Source organism: Pristis pectinata, chromosome 13, assembly GCF_009764475.1.
Source record: "Pristis pectinata isolate sPriPec2 chromosome 13, sPriPec2.1.pri, whole genome shotgun sequence".
In the NCBI taxonomy this organism is placed as follows: Eukaryota; Metazoa; Chordata; class Chondrichthyes; order Rhinopristiformes; family Pristidae; genus Pristis; species Pristis pectinata.
Genome location: NC_067417.1, coordinates 36279672 through 36301616, shown reverse-complemented (window position 1 = coordinate 36301616; position 21945 = coordinate 36279672). Strand labels below are relative to the sequence as shown.

At 38.9% G+C, this 21945-nt stretch overlaps 1 protein-coding gene across 1 annotated transcript in view; it reads right to left on the bottom strand.

Moving 5' to 3' along the window:
* Positions 1 to 3715: 3715 nt before the first annotated feature.
* Positions 3716 to 21945, bottom strand: part of slc12a4 (solute carrier family 12 member 4) — a 62458-nt gene continuing 44228 nt past the window's right edge. The window contains exons 14-24 of the mRNA XM_052028715.1: positions 21104 to 21202; positions 20646 to 20765; positions 18820 to 18924; positions 17600 to 17768; positions 16425 to 16620; positions 13723 to 13892; positions 12223 to 12354; positions 12026 to 12133; positions 10240 to 10427; positions 8222 to 8355; positions 3716 to 4830 (exon numbers count right to left, since the gene is read on the bottom strand). Coding sequence (XP_051884675.1) covers positions 4739 to 4830; positions 8222 to 8355; positions 10240 to 10427; positions 12026 to 12133; positions 12223 to 12354; positions 13723 to 13892; positions 16425 to 16620; positions 17600 to 17768; positions 18820 to 18924; positions 20646 to 20765; positions 21104 to 21202 — 1513 coding nt within the window. The 3' untranslated portion in view covers positions 3716 to 4738. The remainder of the gene's footprint in view (positions 4831 to 8221; positions 8356 to 10239; positions 10428 to 12025; positions 12134 to 12222; positions 12355 to 13722; positions 13893 to 16424; positions 16621 to 17599; positions 17769 to 18819; positions 18925 to 20645; positions 20766 to 21103; positions 21203 to 21945) is intronic.

The following is a 21945-nucleotide window of genomic DNA, read 5'->3' as shown; positions in this document are numbered from 1 at the left end:
CCTCTTCCTGCTTTGTTTCTCTCCTTCCTGAGTTACCCTCTAGGTTCCCTTCCCTGGCCAAGCAAGTTTAAACTGGCCGCAGAAGCACAATCAAATCCACCTGCAAGGATATTGGTCCCAGTCCTACTGAGGTGCAACCCATTCAATTTGTACGGGTCCCACATGCTTCAATGCCTCAAATCTAAAGTTCTCACTCCTGCACCATCTCTCCAGTCACACATTCATTCACGCCATTCGCCTACCTTTTTTTGCAAGTGGGAGATTGCTACCCTTGAGATCCTGCTTTTTTAACCTTGTTCCTAGCTGCCTATATTCTGCATGCAGGACTTCATCCCTTTCTCTACCTATGTCATTGGTACTGATATGGGCCAGGTCTCTGGCTGTTCACCCTCCCCTTTTAGGATGCTTTGCGACTGTTATATGACCTCTTTGACCCTGGCACCAGCGAGATAAAATATCACCATGGAGTAATGTCTGCAGCCACAGAAACACCTTTCCTTATACAATGTAGCATCTGTGCCCCCTCTGCTTTAGTTGTCAGCCAGGCCTCTGTTTTCACTGCTTCCTTTTACTTAACGAGGAAGAAACACTTTTGAAGTAGGTGAGCACCGTTACTATTTACAACTTGACTGTAAACCACACCACTTTGAAACTGACCTTGTACTTTTAGCAGAGGCCACCATGGCTGCATTTGTATAATGAAGCTCTCAAGCCATCTCTTGTATATGCAGTTGACTTAAAGACTCATGTCTATAGTAGACCAGCCATTTGCACTCCGCATCTCCCTTAATTTGGTTCCATGCTCCACCTTCCTTTCCTTGCAGATTTCATCATCTGCAGCCCTTTTGCCCCCATCAATCACCTCCCAGTCGCTATTTTCACCCTTCCCTCCTCCATCTGCCAATCGCCCCTCCTCACCTTGACGGCTCTTCCCCATCCCTTCCTCTCACCCCTTTATACTGGCCACCTCCCTTCTACTTTTTCAGTCCAGATGAAGGGTCTCAACCTGAAACATTGACTGTCCATTTCCTTCCACAGATAGTGCCTGGCCCATTGAGTTCCTCCAGCAGTTTATTTCATTGCTCCACATTCCAGCATCTGCAGTCTCGTGTCTCCATTTACAGCTATGTCTGTACTGAGATGAGGGGGATCAGTATGAATTTACACTAGACCATAAGCAACAGGCATTAGGCTGGCAGCTGGAAACCCTTTGGGTCTTTGACATTCTTTCGTTAATGGTCATTGTCTGGCATTTGCGTGGCTTGATGTTACTCGTCACTTAAGCCTGAACGTTGTCCAAGTCTGGCAAAGTGGACTGCTTTATTTTCTGCTAGGTTGTGTGTGAGTGCAATCATCAGATGTACCCACTACCAACACAATGGTAGGAAGGTCATTAATGAAGCAGCCAAAGGTGGTTGGGCCAAGGACTGCCTACAGAACAACTGCAGTGGTATCCTGGGGATGTAATGAATAATCTCCAACAACAAAAGTTTTTTTTAAAGCTGGATGTGATTCCAGCTCGTGGGTGTTTTCCTTCTGATGCCAATTGTTTTACCTGACTTCCTTAATGTCAAGGGCAGTCACTTGCACCTGACCTTTGGAACTAAGCTTTTTGTTGTTTGTTTGGACCAAAGGTCGTGGCTAATTAAAGAACCACCAGAAAAAGAACTTGTAATTACACAGTGCATTTCACAATCTCAGGGTGCCTCATTGTATTTCACAGTCAGTTTGATACTTTAAGCACAGTTATATGGAAAATTTTAATACAATAAATTCCCATGAAAAGAAACAAGATATAGAGGAGAATGAGAATTGGGATACAGGACTCTACAGTTTCTAAAAATAAGCATCAGCATCTGGAATTGTCCACGCATGCTCAGTGAGGAGACCAAATGCTGCCTTTGCACCTAACTTTGTGTAGCTCTAAGCCCTTCCCTCTATCTCTGCTATCAGGTTGGAGTCAGGTGATATATCTTATCCAAGCCCCCAAGCTGACATTTCTACCAAACTTGTATTACGATGGTTCCCTTCCTCTAGAATATTTCTCTTAACAATTGACATTACACTTTTTGTTTTTATAAACTTCAACTTAAATTTCACATCCTCCACCTTCTCAGGAAGCACATCCTTGCCAACCTTCATTGTCTCACTTCAGCACAATAAACCAACTTCAGTGCTCTAACTTTATTTTTTAAAGATCCCAGCTATTTCACACTCCTTTACCTAATCCTAGTTTTCCTGTCAAAACCCCATACCAGGTGATAACAGATCTTTTCTTTCTTTCCCATTATCGTGTACACTCTTGGCAAGTTTTTCTTGGAATCACATTGCTAATTTCCTTCCCCACAGCAAAAGACAATTTGGTTGATGGAAACATTTTTTTTTAATGTAATTTCAGTCTATTTCCCCTTTTCCTGCTCAGGGTTTACAACTGATATGTTATTTTCCATTTAAAACTGATTTCCTATGGAAAATGGATAAAATAAGGCAATAAATTTAAAACAGATCCAAGGAAATGCATATCTAAATCAGAATTGCAAGGACGTAAGTGAGTTTATCAATTAACTTTGATAAGGTAACTATTTCATTCAAATTCAAATGTTAAAGTCACTGTTTTTTAAAATAAGAACTGGACTGTTTGAATTCATCTGAACTCAGGTGAAATATTGTAATCTACAAGTCTAAATAAACTAACCACTCACGTGTCTCATGTCAACTTGGAGATGCCCCACCAACTAAATCACAGAAATACAAGGCTCAGAAAGAGGCCATTCACTCCATCTTCCCATTCTAGCCAAAAAAGCTATAAGACTAATCACACTATCCAGCTCTCAACCTGTATTCATCCAGGGATATATTAAATGATGGGGATTTTTCCTTTGAGTGTGCACACTGTCAGGCAGTGGGTTCTAGACCTCTACTATGGTTAAGGAAAAGATTTCTAGGCCCCTCCTCATGTGGTCCCAGGTGCTGTTCCAGGGTTTGGTAAGGAGTTAAATCCTGTTTCCAGGAACCATCTCCTTACTATTCTTCTTTTCCCCACCAGTGAGTCTGTTCCACCTTGTCAAGTCTGTCTAGGTCCGACCCATTTTGGTTATCCCTGATCCTATTTATGGCCACTGCGTCACATTCCACTTACCATTTAACCATTGTGTAGCAACTTAGTTCTTGGTACTGAGCCAGTCAGGTGCAGAGGAGCATGGAATCAATTGCTTCTGATGGTTCACATCATAATCACATTCTCCACATGGATCAGGTGGTCGCATGAATCAACTGTCTATTGATTACTAACAACCTGCTCTCTGCCTGCTGTTTAAATCCCAGATGCTCCAATTGCTGGTGAAAGGTTGAAATGAAAACAAGACCCATTATACAAAAAAGTGCAAAGCAAAGAGTCAGACAAAATTTTAAAAAAAAAGTTCATCTGCCAAGTTGCACCAGGGCTGCTAAACATTTTCAATTTTCCTGAACTGAGTTGCAACAGCACTACAGTGCTAGATTTCCAGCTATAGAGAACAGTGGGATAGGTTGCAATTGCAAATAACCATCCTGTTTTCTAGTAACTTCAGCAAAATATTGGCAAGGAGGGACTGAAAAACAAAATCATAATTAAGTTGCTCTGAACTCTCTTATCCAAATATTAGCTACATGGCTTGTGAATTAGAACTTGATGTGTAGGCTAGTTGTCTACCAAGGTAAAGCTTCAACAAAGAAATAAGGTCTTATTTTACACGGTACTTTATTGAGAAAATAACATTTTTGATGACTATTTATTTTAATATGATAAACAAAAGCACATTATGTTAACAGAACAGCTCCAAAATACTAGAATAATTTTACAGCTGACAAGCGTTTTGTAAAAAAATTTAAATTGAACATTTAGCAGCTCCTTTACTTGTGCAATTACAAGCTCACCATCTCTGGCACACCAGCTCCAGACTCTGCATACATGGGTGCAGCATACTTTAAAAAGTACAGTCCTCCAACTGATGGTCCTAATTATTTTCACTATATTCTGCAGGAAAAGACAGCACTTTCTATCTTGGATAACATTGAAAAATAATAAATACTAAAATAAATAAGTTTGTCTTTGCCAAAGACAGCATCCCAAACCTTGGAAGATACAGCTAGATAGTTTGGATCCCATTACTTCATAATTAGCATCCACTATGAAAAAGATTGAAAAGCTATTCAGTAATAAAAAGCCAAACTTGTTGAAATATTTTAAAATCCATTATGTAATACAGAGGATGTCGTGTTGGAGACACCACTGCAATATGTGACTACCAGCTGTGTCATTGTGTACAAAGTTCTTGGGCTGCAATACAGTTAAACTACCATTGCAGCTAATTTATATAAATTTAATCTTAGCTGAAATATAAAAGCAGTGCAAAGCTCAATACTGACACACCAGGCATCTATTCCAAGCCCAAATTCCAATCTTGTTTTAGGAAAGGTAGAGAGTACTGTATATCCTTTATCCATTGTTCTTCTTTCACATATCCAACAATCCATTACACCGTAGCATCGTTCATTCAAATTGCACTCAGGAGCTCTGGACTCTGATATTAGATATTGTTAATAAAGCTTCAAATGACACTGGGCTTGGAATATGACCCATGGGATTCTTTGTATGAAAGTCTGACAAATAAAATAAATTTTTTTCAGAATACACAATTTTTGGAATGTTTTCTGTGGTTATGTTTCCATCTCATACTTCGTGAGAAAGTTGTCACATTCAAGAGTAAATAGTGATGACTTCACAGCCTCCACCACGTACCAGCAGTACTCTCTCCAGACCTTCTGTAAGTACCTCCAGAAATTCCATATCTAAAATCAATATGTTAAGGATATTGATATATGTAATCCATTTTAAAGGGCCTTTTAGAATTGTGCTTCAAGTTGTGCTTGAAGGCTACATAAATACTTTCAGAACTTCTAATCTGGGAGAAAATAAATAGCCATTTGGATCTTGTAAAGGAGGCCTACCACACATTTATTAAGGACAAATCACATTTGATTATAGAGTTTTTTAAATGAGGTTGAAGGCAGGTGAAGGCAATCTGATAGGATCATAAACTTTCAAAAGGTGAGAGGTTGAAGGCAGATGAAGGCAATCTGATACGATCATAAACTTTCAAAAGGTGTTTCATAAAACATCATTTATTAATCATGTTAGAAAAATTGAAGCACATGGGATCAAAAGGTTAGTAGCAGCAGGAGTACAAGATTAGTTGAGGGACAGAAATCAGCTGCGGTGAATGACTGCATTTGTGTTTTCCAGTGTTTAGTACATGGGCTACTGTGGTTTTGATGTACGTAATAACTAGGACATACAAGGCATATAATGAATGAAATTCGGAATTACAGTGAATGAGGAAGATACTAACAGCAATCAAGCAAATACAGATATCCTGATGGAACAAACAGCACAAACCTACCTGAAAACAAATGTGTTTTGAGAGGAAGATTGAGTGACAATGCATGCTAAGTGGTACAATTTTAAATGAGGCCACAACAGAGGAGGGACGTGGGTCTTTGAAGGTAGGACAGGCTAATAAAGTGAGAAAGAGCTATTAGTAAATCCAAAGGGAGAATGAGAAATAAAGTGCTTTGTTCAGAGAGAATGGAATATGCAATCACAGTGACTCAGGGAAATGGCTTAAATGGTTTCAATAGGAAACTGCACAGCAGGAGAGGTGAGAATTGAAACATGAACTGAAAGGTTGAAGAAGTAGACGTGATCAGACTATAAATACCGCCACTGATCAAGACAAGATGCTGGAGGAACTCAGCAGGTCAGGCAGCATCCATGAAGGGAAATGAACTGTCGACGTCCTGGAATGGAAAGCCTCATCATGAATATAGGTGCAGCGGAGACAGAGGAACTGAGAGAAGGGAATAGCACCCTTACAAGTGACAGGATAGGAAGAGGTGTAGTCAAGGTAACTGGGATCAGTGGATAGATGTGTCTCCGGGGATGGAGACAGAGAGATCAAGAAAGGGGAGAGAGGTGTCAGAGATGGACCAAATGAATTTGAGGGTGGGGTGGAAGTTGGCGGCAAAGTCGAAGAAATTGCGGAACTTTGCTAAAGGACGTGATGGGTGTAAGGTGACAACATTTCAAGTTTTAATGAGGTGTCAAGCAGATGTAGGTAGAGATGTTTAAGGGAGAAATTCAGAGCTCAGTGCTGGAAATGTTGGGGAGTACAGAGAGGTCCTGCACAATGCTGCAGAATCGGAGGAATAGAGAGGTTAGTGAGATGGAAAACAGCAGGGTTGAAAGAGATTATAAAAAACTCAAAATGGGGATCCCATCACTAGAATTAAATGCATGGATAAAAATGTTAAATTTAAGATGCTTGGGAACTGGAAGCAATTGCTAGTCAGTAAGCAATTGATGAATAGGACAAAACAGGTTCGGGCAAAAACAACAGATTTCAGTGAACATAACTTAAAAAGTGTGAAAAATGGGAGGCTATGGATAGTCTGGAGATTCCATTATATTTGAGCAAAACAAATCACTAAATCAAGCAACTCTCAGAAGTCCAATTGAAAAGTTAAGTAAGATCTTGGATGCCTTGTTCAGCTCATTAAGGGTCAGAGAGTACTAATGGGTGAGAGTCAAGAGCTTGTTGTGGGAGCCGAAGATGACCGCCTCAATCTTCCCAGTGTTTAGCTCAACTGGTCTCATCCATTATTGGACATTAGACAAGCTGTTCAACAACAGACACTGGATATTAAGAGTGGATGAAATGATAGAGATAAATGTTGTCAGCAATGAGGAAGATTAGGCCCCAAACATCATTCCTCAGCAGACTTGGTGGGGTATTGTATGTATTTACCATAGGGCGATGAGGGCTATTGAAAAAGAGAGAGTAGCACTGTGGCACAGGTAGTAGGGCTGCTGCCTCACAGCTCCAGCAACCAGGTTAAATCCTAACCTTGGATGCTGTCTATGTGGAGCTTGCACCATGACCATGTGGGTTTCCTCTGCACACACTGGTTTCTCTGGCAGATTGGTAGCTTAGAAGGCTGCTATAAATTGCCCTGAAATGAATGGTAGAATCTGGGGGAACTAGGAGGGGAAAATAGAAATGGGAATAGTATAGGATTCACATAAAGGGAGTGCTTAATGGTCAGCATGGACTTGGTGGGCTCTCGACTCTCACCATTAGTGCTCTCTGAAGGGCCTGGTCACATACTGTACGACTCTGCAGGGTTAACAATTTCTGAGGGGAAGAATTTGAGGGGATCAATAGCGGTGGTGGTGGGGTCAAAGAAAGGAAGAAACTCCATTGCTGCAGTTGCTTTGGCCACTGTAAGGAAGGCTTTATAGAACAAAGATGTGATTGACTTTAGAGTGCACAGGACCACCAAGGTTATGCACCATGGTGAGTCATTCTCACTTTTAGTGCTACGACAGAAATCTCATTGGAGAGATTCAAACATGGAATTGTAAGATGAGGATTGAAAGATAACGATATTGACGGGGAAAGCGTTATGAAACAAGAACAGTTAACTAAGACTAAATGAAATGCTGCTTCAAAGAAGCTGCACATGATACTACACCCACAGGACTCATTATTGACAGTAGGTAGGCATGGCTGAGAGGGAATGAGACCTGGTATAAGTGTAAAAAACCTAGCTGCTTACTCACTTGAATCAAGTAAATTAAAATGCGTCACCTTTCATACATTAAAATAAATGTTACATTATCTAGTTAGCTCACAATATAGCCACTGAAATGCTGGAAACACTCAGTAAGTCAGGCCTTGCCTGTGATGAGAGAAAAACAAAAAGTTAATGTTTCAGGTTGGTGACTTTGCCTTTCAACGGACGCTGCCTGATCTGCTGAGAAGTTCCGCCATTTTCTGTTGTACAGCATTTTAGCAAATATTTCCTTTTTGTGTATTAAACTGACTGCTAGTCAGGCAGTGCAAAATTTCAGGGTCAACCCAATCAAATACATCAGATGTCGAATTGAGTACCCAGCATTGACTGCCATGTGTATATTTAAAAGGTGTGTATTTAGTTTTATGATAAGGAGCAGAATTGAGAAATAACACAGCTCAACAGACACTAATTTTTAAGAAAATCTTTGTCACGACAATGTATCTGTGGTGAACATTGAATGTCAAGATCAACTGAAATATCATCAGGATTATCTTTTTGCCAAATATTCTTGCTAGAATTTACTGGAAAATACTTGAAAGGATACAGTTTTCATCTCCATCTTGATTTTTTGGAGGTCCAGGCATGTTTAGCAAAACTAGTTTGGAATCATGGGACCTATTTACGATGACTTCATTCAGCTTCACTGCTGTGTGCATTCTCCTTACATTGGACTGGTCCCTGAAAAAAGTAAGCAACATTCTAGTTGAATACATTAAAAAGAACAGTACACGTAGACCAAGTACAGATTGCGTGGGGGTGCTGCACCGAAACATACTTAGCTTTAGCTGTCAGGTCTATAGAGAACCACCATGTCTGCTCGTCCTTGTTCAGCTCATCCCAACTTTCCATAGCAGTGCATGGAAATGCGGAAGTTGGAGAAGAGCTGGAAATCAGATGGGGGTTCATCTGACTTCCCACTCTGCAGCTGGATTCACCACTCAATCATGGACGTGCTGCAGAGAGCGACCTGATGGAAGGTGCATCTGGCCCTCAACTTTATGGCAAGAATGTTTGGCATGACAAAGGGTGACCCATTCACATGGATCATGACAACTGAGTTAAAAAAACATGCAGGTAAGGATATCGTTAAAACTTTATTGTTTGCCTTTACAGGTGACACCTGCATTATAGCAGTTCAGGTAATGGAAATTCTCCCTTATGGAATTCACAGATCCCTACCAAGAACTCTGAGATAAGGAATACAAATTCACTCCCACAGAATTTGCGTGTCAATTTTTATTTCTCCAACTCTCATTTCTTGATGCACTGCGTGGTGTCGCATTACGGAAAATCGCAATGCAGATGGTTTTCTGGGAATAAAACGCCCCAGTAATGCGAGGGTTGCCTGTAATTATTTTCTCATGCATTACATTTTAAGATTAAACCTTGTTTATTTTTTAAACATACAAATACTTTTTCAACGTAGCTAGTTATTATCTAACACTACTTCACAGGCATTTGATGATGGCAAGCTGTTAAATGGCTGTGGGGTTACACCACAGTTGGACCTCAGGACTACCCATGGCGTAGTCACTTCAGTGGGACAGCTCTCAGTTATGGTGGGTCAGGTCAGCCTACCCTCCATATCAGTAACAGGTTAGTGTGCGCAGGCGGGCACGGTGTTTGGCAGAGGCTTAGATTGGGGGCGATCTTGCGAATTGTTAGTGAAATAACTTACAACTGGCCTTGAAGACTTGAATGTTCTTTATGCCTCCTTTCAATATTACATAGACACAAAACATTGAGTGATTACATTCAATTCATTAGTCTAATTTGATGGATTCTTTGTATGAAAGGAAAAAGTGAAAAGGCTGCGTATCGGAGTATTATTTTTACACAACTCAGATGCCTTCAGTCAGCGAGTGAATGAAGAACCAGGAAATACACTGGGGACAAATTTTCCCGAGAAATGCTCCCACGGCTTCAGGAAATTCAGGCCTCTTGTGCTTGCATTGGAGTCATGAAATTCCTGACAGTGCTTGTTAGTATCTTATTGATTGAGCCCAGAAATGCAGCACTAACTTCCTGCAACTTCCTAGCACTAATGCGAGAAAATCTACCCTTGAATCTGCAAGGAAACATTGACTTCATTCATTTCAATGCAGAGAAATGGCCAGAAGGGAGGAATGCATGTTGAAGGAACTTGGATTTCTTTGAATGGATAAACTTTACCTTTAATGTTTAAGTTTAAGTTTTTGAAACCAAATTTTTTAAAAAATTAAAAAGTTGATTAACTTTTAATGCATTTAGTGTTTCTAAATGTCAGTGACTTACAAAAATTCACTTTTTCCAGTCTTGAATTGGCAGCAATCAACTATTACTCAGCAACTTGCTGAGGAAATTAGATCTCGCTCCATTCAACAATATAATTACCTTGTTGTTAATTTTGATGCTGTTGTTAGGTTTCAGAACGTTAACACGATGTTCTAAATATACTTCCAGGCAAAGAAATGTATCAGTAACAATAAGTACCAGTTCCATAAAAGGAGGAGGAAACCATTTTATGGTTCATCATGTGTTATTCACAGAATGCTTTCTTCCTGTGAGACATTTAACACTTACGGTTTAATACTGATTAATTCTCTGAAACTGTTTGGGGTGGCAGCTCTGCTTCGGTTTCTTTCAGATTCATATTTTTCTTTTGTCCATGTCATCTGTACCTTCTCAGGGTAAATGTGCATCTCTTCCTCCTCATCCATGTACACATTTGATGGATGGATTAATGAATTTCTATCCTTTATTAACTGAGCCTAGAAGAAAGCAGTATGGGATTTTTATTTTAAAAGACGGAACCATAGCATTAGTATTTATTAGTTATAAAGAATGTATTCCTAAAGTAGTTACCAAAAGACATTTTAAGATAGGGTGCATCGTCTACTACATCACTGGTATTATGATCCCTGCATATTACTAAAGAGTTAAGATGAGCAAGAAATGTTGGGTAGTAATGCCTGTTGTAACTTTATACTATAAAATTCTACATAGATTTCCTTCCTGATGTAGGAAAGTAATGTTCAAATACCCTTCCATCTGCTGCACTCTTTAGTGTAAATGAGCCTAACTTCTGTGGTGTTAACAGGATCCACTAGTTTAAGGCTGCTGGTTTCTGAGCTAGAGATCTAGTCTTCTTGTTTGTTCTCAGTCTTCACTTTAAACAGCACTGCCCAATGGCACTTGAAAGGCCCACTGTTGGGCCAAAGTTCTAAGAAGGTTATTCCCCTAAAAGCAGAAATGTGTAATAAATGCAAAAACAAAAGCATCTTGCCTAGATCACAAAGAATTGCTGGAGCACTGATGGGAAATGTCTGTCACAAGCTTTGCATTCTGGAATGATTGGGCACTTAAATTTATTAGGCTGACAAGAGATCCATTGCATCTCTGTTAGATGCCCTGGGTACTATGCCAGCAAACTAACTTCTTGAAGGTGCTAATGCTCCTACAAATTGTGCATGAATGCAAGTTTTAGCAACTGATTGTCAGGAAGTGACTGCTCTCAGCTTCCTCTCCATTGAAATTGGGAACACAATATGAACTCAACAGGTTGCACAACTTCCTGCTTTCTGCTTCAGATGGGGATTTGTATGTTCCTGAAGACTAACCCAGTTGCCCCACCCTCTCAACAAACGCCACGAATGCAGGGACATTCAATTTTGTTTTGCAGCTGATATCTTAAGAACAGAAGGAACCTCTGAACTTCCAGGCCCATTTCAATCAAATGTTTAATCTGTCAGGAGTGCAAAGGAACTTGAATGATCAGTTCCCCTTTGCAGCCTAGAACTGCCAAAACCCAATGGGACATTATCTGAGAGATCCTCCTCCAGTGATGCACAAGTATCAATAATTGTGATCTGAATTGTGGCCAGGTCCATTACAGAATCCTAAATCATTCATGTATATTACTGAAATGAATGAAATACAAGTTGTTACCATGGCATTCTGATGTTCAGGAATGCATAATTGAAAATCACATCAATTTGAACATACCAATACTGCCTTGAAGTCAACATAGGTATGTATGCTCTTGGAAAATATTTTTAGTCAATCTGGAATGTTGAAGTAATTGGAGGATAATCCAAAAGAAGTTACCAGATACAGAGCGTGATATCATGCCGAAGGAACCATTTCAGTAAATGAGGCAGGAATACAATTGAGCTGATTAACAAAATGCATTAGAAGAGTCTATCCAATAAGCAGTATTTAAAAAGCCAAAATCTATGCTGAGACATGGTCAAGAATATCACTTCTTTCCTGTTTAGATTAATCTACTGGGACAATTAATCACACAATCTCCAGAGGCCAAGATACATGATTATTACGAGCATGATTATTAAAAATTACTGCCATTTACCTCTCTTTCTCGCTCAGTCTTGGACAACCTCATCTGTCTTAACATCTGTGACCGTTGTTCCATCATGAGAGTCCTTTCATAGGTGTAAGCTGAAATATCACTACCATGCTGAGGGTTGAATTAAATACTATTGTAAGAATGTGCATTTCCTTAATAAAAGCTTTATTTTGTTGCATCTTATCAGGCTTGCTCCTCACCATTTCAACAACTTCAACTTCTGCTTCAATGCGCAGGTGATAAAGAAATGTTGCAAGATCCTTCTTCATTTGAATACTGTTGTCATCCATTTGGGCCACTGTGAAAATGCGCATTTTGCATTTCTTCCAGACCTGCACAGAATTACAACTCAAGGTCAATGTATATTTTGGCCAGCCAGCAAACAAAAGTCCAAACATCATAATACAAAAAAAACCACACACACAATGGCCCTATTTCCATTAATTGGCCCAAATTCAGACCCCAGAAAAATGTAATTTTAATTTCCATTAAGATGCTGGTTGTCTTTCAACAAAACTTTGCAATTTTAAGCTAATCTGCCAAATTCTGCAATTTGTACTTGTATCCATATAAATAAAGCAGATGAACACTACAACTTTTGGGTGTATATATATTTGGTAGGACATTAAAATACATTTTTTAAAGCATCATTACAAGGGCCAGAGTCACTGTTCATCCCTAAATGCCCTCAAGAAGCCAGTGGTTAACCACTGCTTTGTGTCACTGTAGTCACACAGTGTGGGTATATCCATAATGCTATTAGATTGGAAATTCCTGAATTTTGCCCGAGCAATGAAAGAACAATGCACTTTGACTCTGCATGGAGCACTGCTGGGTGGAGAACTTGTGAATGGTGGTGTTTCCTAGCGCCTGCTGCTCTTGATCTTCTGGGCAGAGGTCACATTTTGGAAAGGAAGAAATCTTAGCAAGTTTCTATACTACATTTGGAGATGCAGTGCATTGATGGTGGAGGGAATGACTGTTTAAGATGGTTGATGGCATCTCACTCAAGCAAGTACTGAGATTCTTGAGTGCCATTGGACCTGCACTCACTCAAAAAAAAATAGCTAGTACTCCATTTTCTTTACTTATGCTTTGCAAACGGCAGAAATACTTTGGGGAGTCAGAAAGCAATTCAATCACTACTAAATACTTAACCTCTTACCTGCTATTGTAGCCAGGGGATTTATATGGCTGGTTCATTAAACATCTAGATTGTGGTGACACATAGGTTATTGGTAGTAGGGAATTCAGTGAAAGTAACACAAGGGGAAATCAAAGGGAGGTCACTAGGTGCTCTTTCATTGGAAAACACTCACTGCTGGCACATGTATGGCACAAATATTACTTGTCACTTAGCAACACAAATCAGCAAGAGTCTCTCTGATATAATGTTTATTTGTGAGCCATATGATATGTTGCCCAATGTATTATGTTTATGTGTTAAAGATGAAGAAATATCAAGTTGGTCCATCACAATTTACAAACTGGCTTGTGCACTGGTACACTTTTCTCAGTAAGTGCAGCTATTCAAACCACTTAGATACAAGGTTGTCAAAAGCAAAAGCTGGAAAAAATACATTACTATGTATAGATTTTTGAAATAACAGGTTCCGTAATCTGAATGTCCTGTTCTGGTTGCAACCTTTCATTTACTAATCTAGAAAAGATTTTTTTGTACGTTAGTATTTCTTTCACACCTTGTGTTGTCGGAGAAGAAATGGAAGCAGCATCAACATGCCTCCATCATGCACAATCCACCAAACATCAATGTGGCCTTCAGTAAAGCGCTCATGGTTACTTGGGTAGAAGGAAACATTTTTTGGCACCAGCAGAGCAAGGTGACCTGCTGTGGTGACTCTTACCGTATCTGTAAAAAAAAAGGATTAGTGTTAAAACCCTTGATGTTTTCTCATTAATCAAGAAAAAATGGCCAATTAGCAATAGAAATATATAGATTTTTCTCATGAAAAGTATGTTGCCACTGCTGTGAGGGGGAACTGCTGTTCTTGGGGGGGGGGGGGTGCCAGTTATACTAAAACTTGCTATATTCCAGGAAAGACAATGATTCACGGCAGAACATTACAAAACTGGAAATACTGAGTGACTTTATAATATGAATTACTTTGATAAGCAATACTTTAAACTAACATTTTGCTTATAACTATTTCGTTCTTTACAAAAAAGTTAAATCTAGCCACAATAGGTGATAATGGCGAGAAACTACACCACAGATGTGCCTAGCTAAAATTGGCTACTTAGATTCAAAACACAATAGACTTCAAAAAGGCTTCATTGTCTATTTCTGGATGTACAAATTGTATTTTCCATTCACTTGCCGAGTGAACGCCAACTTCTGTGAGCTTGAAGTCATGTGTTCTTGATACACTCCCTGAAAACTGCCAGATAACAGCAGTCAAAGTGCTTAACCCGGAACAGTTCTAAGTTGGTTTCATAATTGTAAACGTGGAACTACAATAATTCATGATCCAAGCTGATCCTCTTAGACTTAGTTAGCATGGGTCTCAAAATATATTATGAAATATTTTTCTTTGCAACCTTGAATACCCACCCCACCACACAAGAACTATTGCCCATTTGAGAGGGTGGGCAATGAGCTACCTTACAGTGACCTCCTCCCTTCTGGGGCAGATACAAACTTGCATATATCCTAGCTTTCTAGCCATGAAGAAGTTTCACATTCACTTATCTTCACTGTTCATCTCATGACTGGGCAAATACTAGGGACTCTGAATTCTTTTGTATGGCATTTTAATGCAACTTAACTAATAAATGTAATTTAAACAATTCCCATAACTATAAGAAAGACATTATAAATGAAGAAATTCAAGGGATAGTTTTACATGTTTGGACTGTTTGCAGTAGTGTTATCTCACACAACAACAACGCAAATTGGATATTTTGGTACATGAAAATGGATGTCTTGTAATTTGACATTTCCCAACTATTATCAACCATGTCCAAAACTATATTAAGTGCTTACAATTATTCCTTGTTGACTACTACATTTTGCAATAATGTTTGATGAGATTTTATTCGGGTTTGAGCCATTATGTGCTAACGGTGGTCAATGTTGATTACACACAGTGGGATGAAGTTCTCACTAATCTGCACCAATTTTCCAAACAGTTCAAGTATTTGCACAATCCTATTTGCATAATTAGAAACAAAATCTGCATGACCCAGCAGTAAAATATATTCCTTGACGTCTAAGAATGGTAATTTGCTGCGGCTTTATCAATACCATTGATTCAGTCACAAAAATAAATATTTAAATAAGTGACAATTTCACCTCTGTGCAGTTGATCATTCATTTGCTGAAAAAGACTTTACCAAATAAATACACAGAATTATTGACATTCCAGCTTTGGTGAATTAAATGACTTGTAATACTTAAAACATCTGCGAAGTGCCTATTAATGCTTTTTTGTCCAAAAACCCTAAAATTTATTAACTCCTTTGAAAGGCTATAAACAGGTGCCTTTAATGGCAAGGTGACATGATGATTAATTCAAAGTATAGTACAACTACTTTTGTGGGAGGGTCTGCCTTCCAGCACAGCTGTTGAATCAGTGTTGATAATTACCTTAATTGAAGGTCAGAAAAGGACTGGATTGCCTTAGCAGCTTACTGATGGGAGCACTGCTCGTCTTCTTACTGCCTTCTCTCCTGGGAAACTGGCCCCTCGTTTGATGGAAGCTCACAGCCTTGATATCAGCGGGCGGCCCTCCCCATTCAGCAACCCAAATGCATCGCAATTTTCTGGCATATGTGGACAGCTGAATGGTGAATGGCCTGGTGCTGAGATCCCACCATTATCCAAGGTCTTTGACACAGTTTGGAACCCGGGGGGTTGGGGGGAATGAGGTGGAATTAAAGTTGGTGAACATTGTCCATATAACCATTTGCCCAAAATACTAACCATCATGACAGAGGTATTTTGAGCAAATATTTAAATGAAGGTAGAAGTTGCCTCTGACTTTTTAATTTTATTTTGTAATTATAATACTTTTCAACTTGATGTTTCCCAGCTGTGTCCTTTTGAGAGATGGGGCTAGGAATGAGACCACACCGCAGCTCAGGAAAGGATATGGCAAGAAACGACATCATTGGTGCATAGAAAAGCTGCCAACGTGACTTCTCCATCAGCATGGGGTGCAGTGTGGGTCAGCCTGCTGAAGTGTTGTTGGGACTCAATGCAGGAACATGCCAGTAGGAAGTCCTGGGTGGACATCCAATCAGATGATCCAACCCCTACTTTCGTGGATACAGGACGATTTGCAAACTGGTGATACAAGTGATTAAAAATTGAGAAGAATATCCTATTTCAGATCATATCAAAATATACAATGTAAAGACTGAGGATGCTAGTAAACATTACCTATGAATGTTTTCCATGCCCTGGGATCTTCACTCTGCCTCCAGCCATAAGGCCAACCCATGACCACTGTATTATGCTTCATTCCACCAAGTCCACAAGATTGAATTAAATGAGCAATGCCCTCTCGAACCTTGCACGAAACCACGATCTGGCAAAATCCTTTGACCTTTTCAATTGCCATCATGTTTTTGATAGTCTAAATTGGAAAGTGTATGCGATTCAAAGTATAAATATATTTTAACTTTGGTACAACATGCAAAAATATGAAGTACAATGTTAAATTGCTCTATTGATATCCCATTTGGCTTGTCACAGTTACCAGTTCTATTTTGAAATGGCTAATAAACAAATTAAATATGATGTTGGAGATTTTAAAAAAATGGTCTGCTTAACTGTGTAAAGCTTTATCTGAGACAGTAATGATAGAAAGGGTTGTCAATATTGTAAAACTATTTAGGACTTTAGCACAAATGATTACAAAATACAACTTCAAAGAATCGCAGGTTATTATCTGATTCAGAAACCCTATTACTTGGGCTCATTACAGTAGAAAGTAGTCAGGTGTTCTAGGAACTCATTTTCTTAGTGTGCACAACGTATCATAGAAGATACAATTTTTACGAACCACAAAGGCATCTTGATTTATCTGCCTATCTTGCTGTTCCTCTCCAGATACATTGCATTAAGTGATTTACAAAACTGTAGATGCACTCCTTTACTCATATTTATGAAAATTATGAAAAAAAATTCAACTCTGAAGGAAAAGCTTGCTCTCTCCATCAACTACCCAGGCAACTGTAAAGCACAAAGTCAATGCCACTATCAAATATCATATTGTCATTTTTTAGTACAATGATGGCACACTATATTCATACTCTGTTCCTTACTAACAAATACTTGAAAACACAGGTCCTTTCTAGCTTACTAACGCCTGACAGCCTGTACATATGAACGAGCATTTGGGAGACCAGCTGTATGGATTTGCTGGCTCCTGCAAGCCCGCAGGCAACGTTGTTCACGGCTGCATTTCCACCTTGCAAACTATGCAGGTTATAAACAGCTCAAAGGAACAGGACCTTGCTGCAACCTGGGGGCAGCCTGTCCTGAGCCTATTATGGCAATAAAACCTTTCACCTTGATGATAGTAAGTTGCAAATTATCAAAACTTGTGACACCTGTTCAGCAGCTTGTGCTTCTCCGTAATTTTCCAAGAAATTCCCTTGAATGATTGAGCCAACAATTGTAAGACCTTTGCCAGCTTTTAACTGGGAAGCAAATGTTAGCAATCTGGGATGCTTCACATGAAGATCCTCATCAAGTTTCAACATGACTAATAACTGAGGCCTAGAAAAGAAACAATTGATGAATTAGCAGAATCATTCAACATTAGTAATAACAATGTTGAGCTCTGCCAGGGCTAAATCAGGCAGAGAGAGATGAAGAGCAATGGAATAAGGTTAAAGAAGAAAACCAATCTTTAATTTTCAAAAAAATCTCCACCCAAACTAAAAAAAAGTTAGTCTTCAGTTGTTAAATAATTAATACGCAAAACATAGTCTCAGCTCAGCACACTGGTAGACCTGTACTCAGAATGAAATGAAATAAATGCAAGTATGTGGATTTTTTCCAGAGTGGGGGAGCATGTGGTAAAATGAAGCTGTGGAAGGCAGGTGTGGGTGCAGGAGAGGCAGGGGGAGCAGTGGGGATGGTAGTGCGGGATGCCAGAGGGAGCACTGGATTGCTGCCAGGGAGAGACATTTAATGATTCTGCAAAACTGCTTTCATGCGAAGGCCTGTAGGGGAATTATCTGTTTAAGACTATTAATTAAGGCAAGTATAAACTATGCCCTAAAAACAAGGTGCAGCTTTGAAAGGAGGAGGTGCAGCAAGAGGAACTTGAATGCAGATTCGATCTACAATATACACTTTGCAGGGAAGGGCCAAGGCTTGGCTTTTACAGACATTGCTAAATGCCAACATGCAGGAAGCTGGTAAAATGTAAAAAGATCAGTGGATCACAAAGATTTTTCTTGAAACAAGTTTAACATTGGTCAAATGCCCATACCTTTGTCTTATTTTTATAAGCAATCATGAACCAGAGAGCAAGTGATCACAAGTCTGTGGATTCTGACTAAATACAGAAGAATACATGCAATGAAGAGTGGTGTAAGATATGTTAGAGCTTCAGACAGAACAACCATCTTGATTAAATATATATTCAGATTTGGAAAGGATTTTTGTCATGTTTGAATAAAATCATTCACTTTGATATAACACGACCCTTATAGAACCAAGCTTCTACCAACTTCTTAACAATGGAGGTCACACAATACAACTGTTTTATATTGTGTGATCTCCATTACAGTTTTACATTATGGAATTGTAATGGTTTTACCGCCAGTTCTTAGTGTGAGGAGGACCTTCTTCCAATCTCAGTAATGCATAACGAGCTGCACTTAGGGACAGACCACGAATCCCATCACCCCACTCTTTCTCAGCACTGTGGAGAGACAATTAATCTAGGTGGTCATACTGTTCAATTTTGGTTAAAATAGCATAGAAGGGAACTGGCATTTATACCTTCCTTTAAGATCAATATTTAACTGGATATATAACTGGTTAAATATTTGCTATGACATCAAACTCTCAGGATGCACGTGAAACATGATATCCACCATCAGCAGCTTAGTTCAGTACTAAACCAGTAAATTTCAGCAGACAAAACAATTACACTGGACTATTTGCAAATTGGCAAGGTTTGTTTTTCCAAAAGTTAATCATTGATGTTTCCCAGAAACCAAATTGATCCTTAAGGGGTGGAGACTTGAACATTATTACCTGATCAATCGAAGCTTCAAGTCCCCTTGAAGTGCAACATGAGACACCAGTGAAATGTCTCCTCCTTGAGGTTAGAAATCTATTGGCACCAGAGAGCACTGGAAGTGTCCTACAGTATGTAAATACCTCTAATCCACAATATGAAACAAGTTCAAGGTGGAAGCCCTACCCAGCCTTGATATGCCCAGAATGGCTTTTCTAGAACTTGAGTTATGGAATGAAAATTACTCCACTCCTCTCTTCACTGGTATCACCACAACTTCCATTTTCAAAGAGCAGCCCAGTGGGAGCTCCCGACTATTCTGGAGTACAGCATTTACAGTAATGCTAGCTACCTTTCATTCATGAGAGAGGGAATAAACTGCTCAGCACAATTAGAATCTCAGAGAACTTGTGCTGCATGATGATCTGTGGCTAATTTTCTTCTTTGGGTTGGCTGATTTATCCCCCACACCAAATTCAGCTTGATGTATCAATCTATAGTGATGACAAATGCCACAAGTTGGATTGGCATGCCCACTCTCCTTGGTGAGCTTATAGAACAAACCGTTGAATCAGTAATTAGATTATACCACAGTGAATGCAGTGGACAGTGAGTGGTGTAGATGCTGATTTCTGTGGGAATTTCAGCCCAATATATTTAGTTATTTATTTTAGGTAGCCACTAGTAACTCACTATCACCATAAAAAAGTTTTCCTGTAACATACACTGCATCATGAGGTTCTGGCTGGGAGATGCAGATTTTAAGAATGAGTTGCCTCATCTGTGAATGACATCAGAAAACAACTGAAGTAGGAGAGAAAACAGCCAACCCAAGTTGCTACTTCATGGCATTTCAAGGCTAACCCTTTCCTCCCCCCCCCCCCCCCCCCCCCCCCAATTACAATACTTAGCAGTGTGGGGAATCAGCACAAATATTTTTAGGCTTTTAACATGCTTTCCATAAGATACCTGTACATTCATCACATAATTCTGTAACAATGCAAGTGACAGTGATGATCTTGCTGACATGAAGTCATCAAAACTGATTATTTCACCTTTGGTATTAATGGGGACTGAACTTTTTTATTATAGAACAGAAATGATAATTAGAAACTAGATAATTAGAAATACAAATGCTTGAGAAAAAGCAGAGTTTAACAGAAGTTTTTAGGAAATTTTGTTGTGGCACCAGAAGTGGCCTGAGTTACCCACACTATAATTTCTGGCACACATAATGCAAATTGCAGCCCTACATTTCCATTTTAAGGTTCCTGAAACAAATTGTGTCAGTCCCTAAAGTTATAAGATGACTTTTTAGAAATAAGAGCAGAGAAATAATTTTGAGAAATCATAAAGAATATGAGCATCAAGTAATCAGGAAAATTCCTTTAAATACTTACCCTTGGTACTCAATGTATTTGTAAATCATTCCTGCAATGACCATGGCCACAAGAGCATAATACCATGAAGAAATGAACATTAGTGCAAGACACATACTCATTCCTAAAAAAGACAAAGCCCTACAAGAAAGAGAACAAATTAAAATAAAGCTTCATCCAGATTTCCATTTTATAGAGCTTCAAGCAGAAAGAGTTCATTTTCTGAAGAAAATGTTTAAATTATTTTAAGTGTTCATTGTGCTATGATCAAATGAAAATAACCAAAATTCACTTTCACTCATACTTAAATGCATTCAACTACCCAAGATGCATCCCTGGATCTATTGTAATGAAATACAACCTCAAATACTACAAATTATACTGATCTGCAAATTGCTGGCAATTAAAGTAATTAGATTGAAGGGAAAGAAACTAATAACTATTCACAACAAGAACAGTTGATGAATTTAGCATCTTACCAATGGTAATATTTAAACCTGGGACGCCAGTTGGGTGTTCGTAGAAGCGTCTGTACTGCACAGGCCAGATTAACAAACAAATAGCACATTAAGAAAAACCTGCAAAACATGAATGGGAAAATCAATTTTTAAAAAAAGTTGTAAAAATCAAATGGCTAAAATCTAACTGGAATCTTGTACAGCAGCAAGGATTTTTGTTCACATTATATTACACAACTCAATTGTTTAAAATCACTTTTCTTTCTGAATACATATTAAAATGCTTTGGTGTTCCAATGCCATTAGTGTAAATGGACAAGGAGGTCAGCATGGACATGGTGACAGAAGGGTCTGTTTCTGTGCTGTTCAGCTCTTAACACAAATGTTTAATTCCATTTCCACTCTTTAAATTCTTCCCTTCCAGCACCACCCCACCTCCCACTACCCCCCAACTCACTTCTCTATATATCTATAAATCTAATTTCACTTCTTGGCACCTTTTCATTATTTCTAAAAAAAAATACAAAATTAAAAAGCATCTTCTAAAAAAAAACAAAGTAGTAGGAACAAGCACAACAATAGGCAGATGAAACAAAACACACATGAGCCAATACCCAAGTACGAATCAAATTATAAAGGTTATCAGAGGATTCCCTTAAAGCTAACAAGTATCAAGACTTTCAAAAGGCCAAATAAAAGAAATTGTGACAAAATTTTAATTGTCCATTGATAGGACAGTGAAATGATTAAATTTAAGTTTGCAGTATTGCACTTTGTCTCAGTGTTCACCCTCTAAAGTTTTTGCCATTCATTTTATCCTTGATGGGTGAAATGAAATACGACAGGGATCTGCATGGACATCT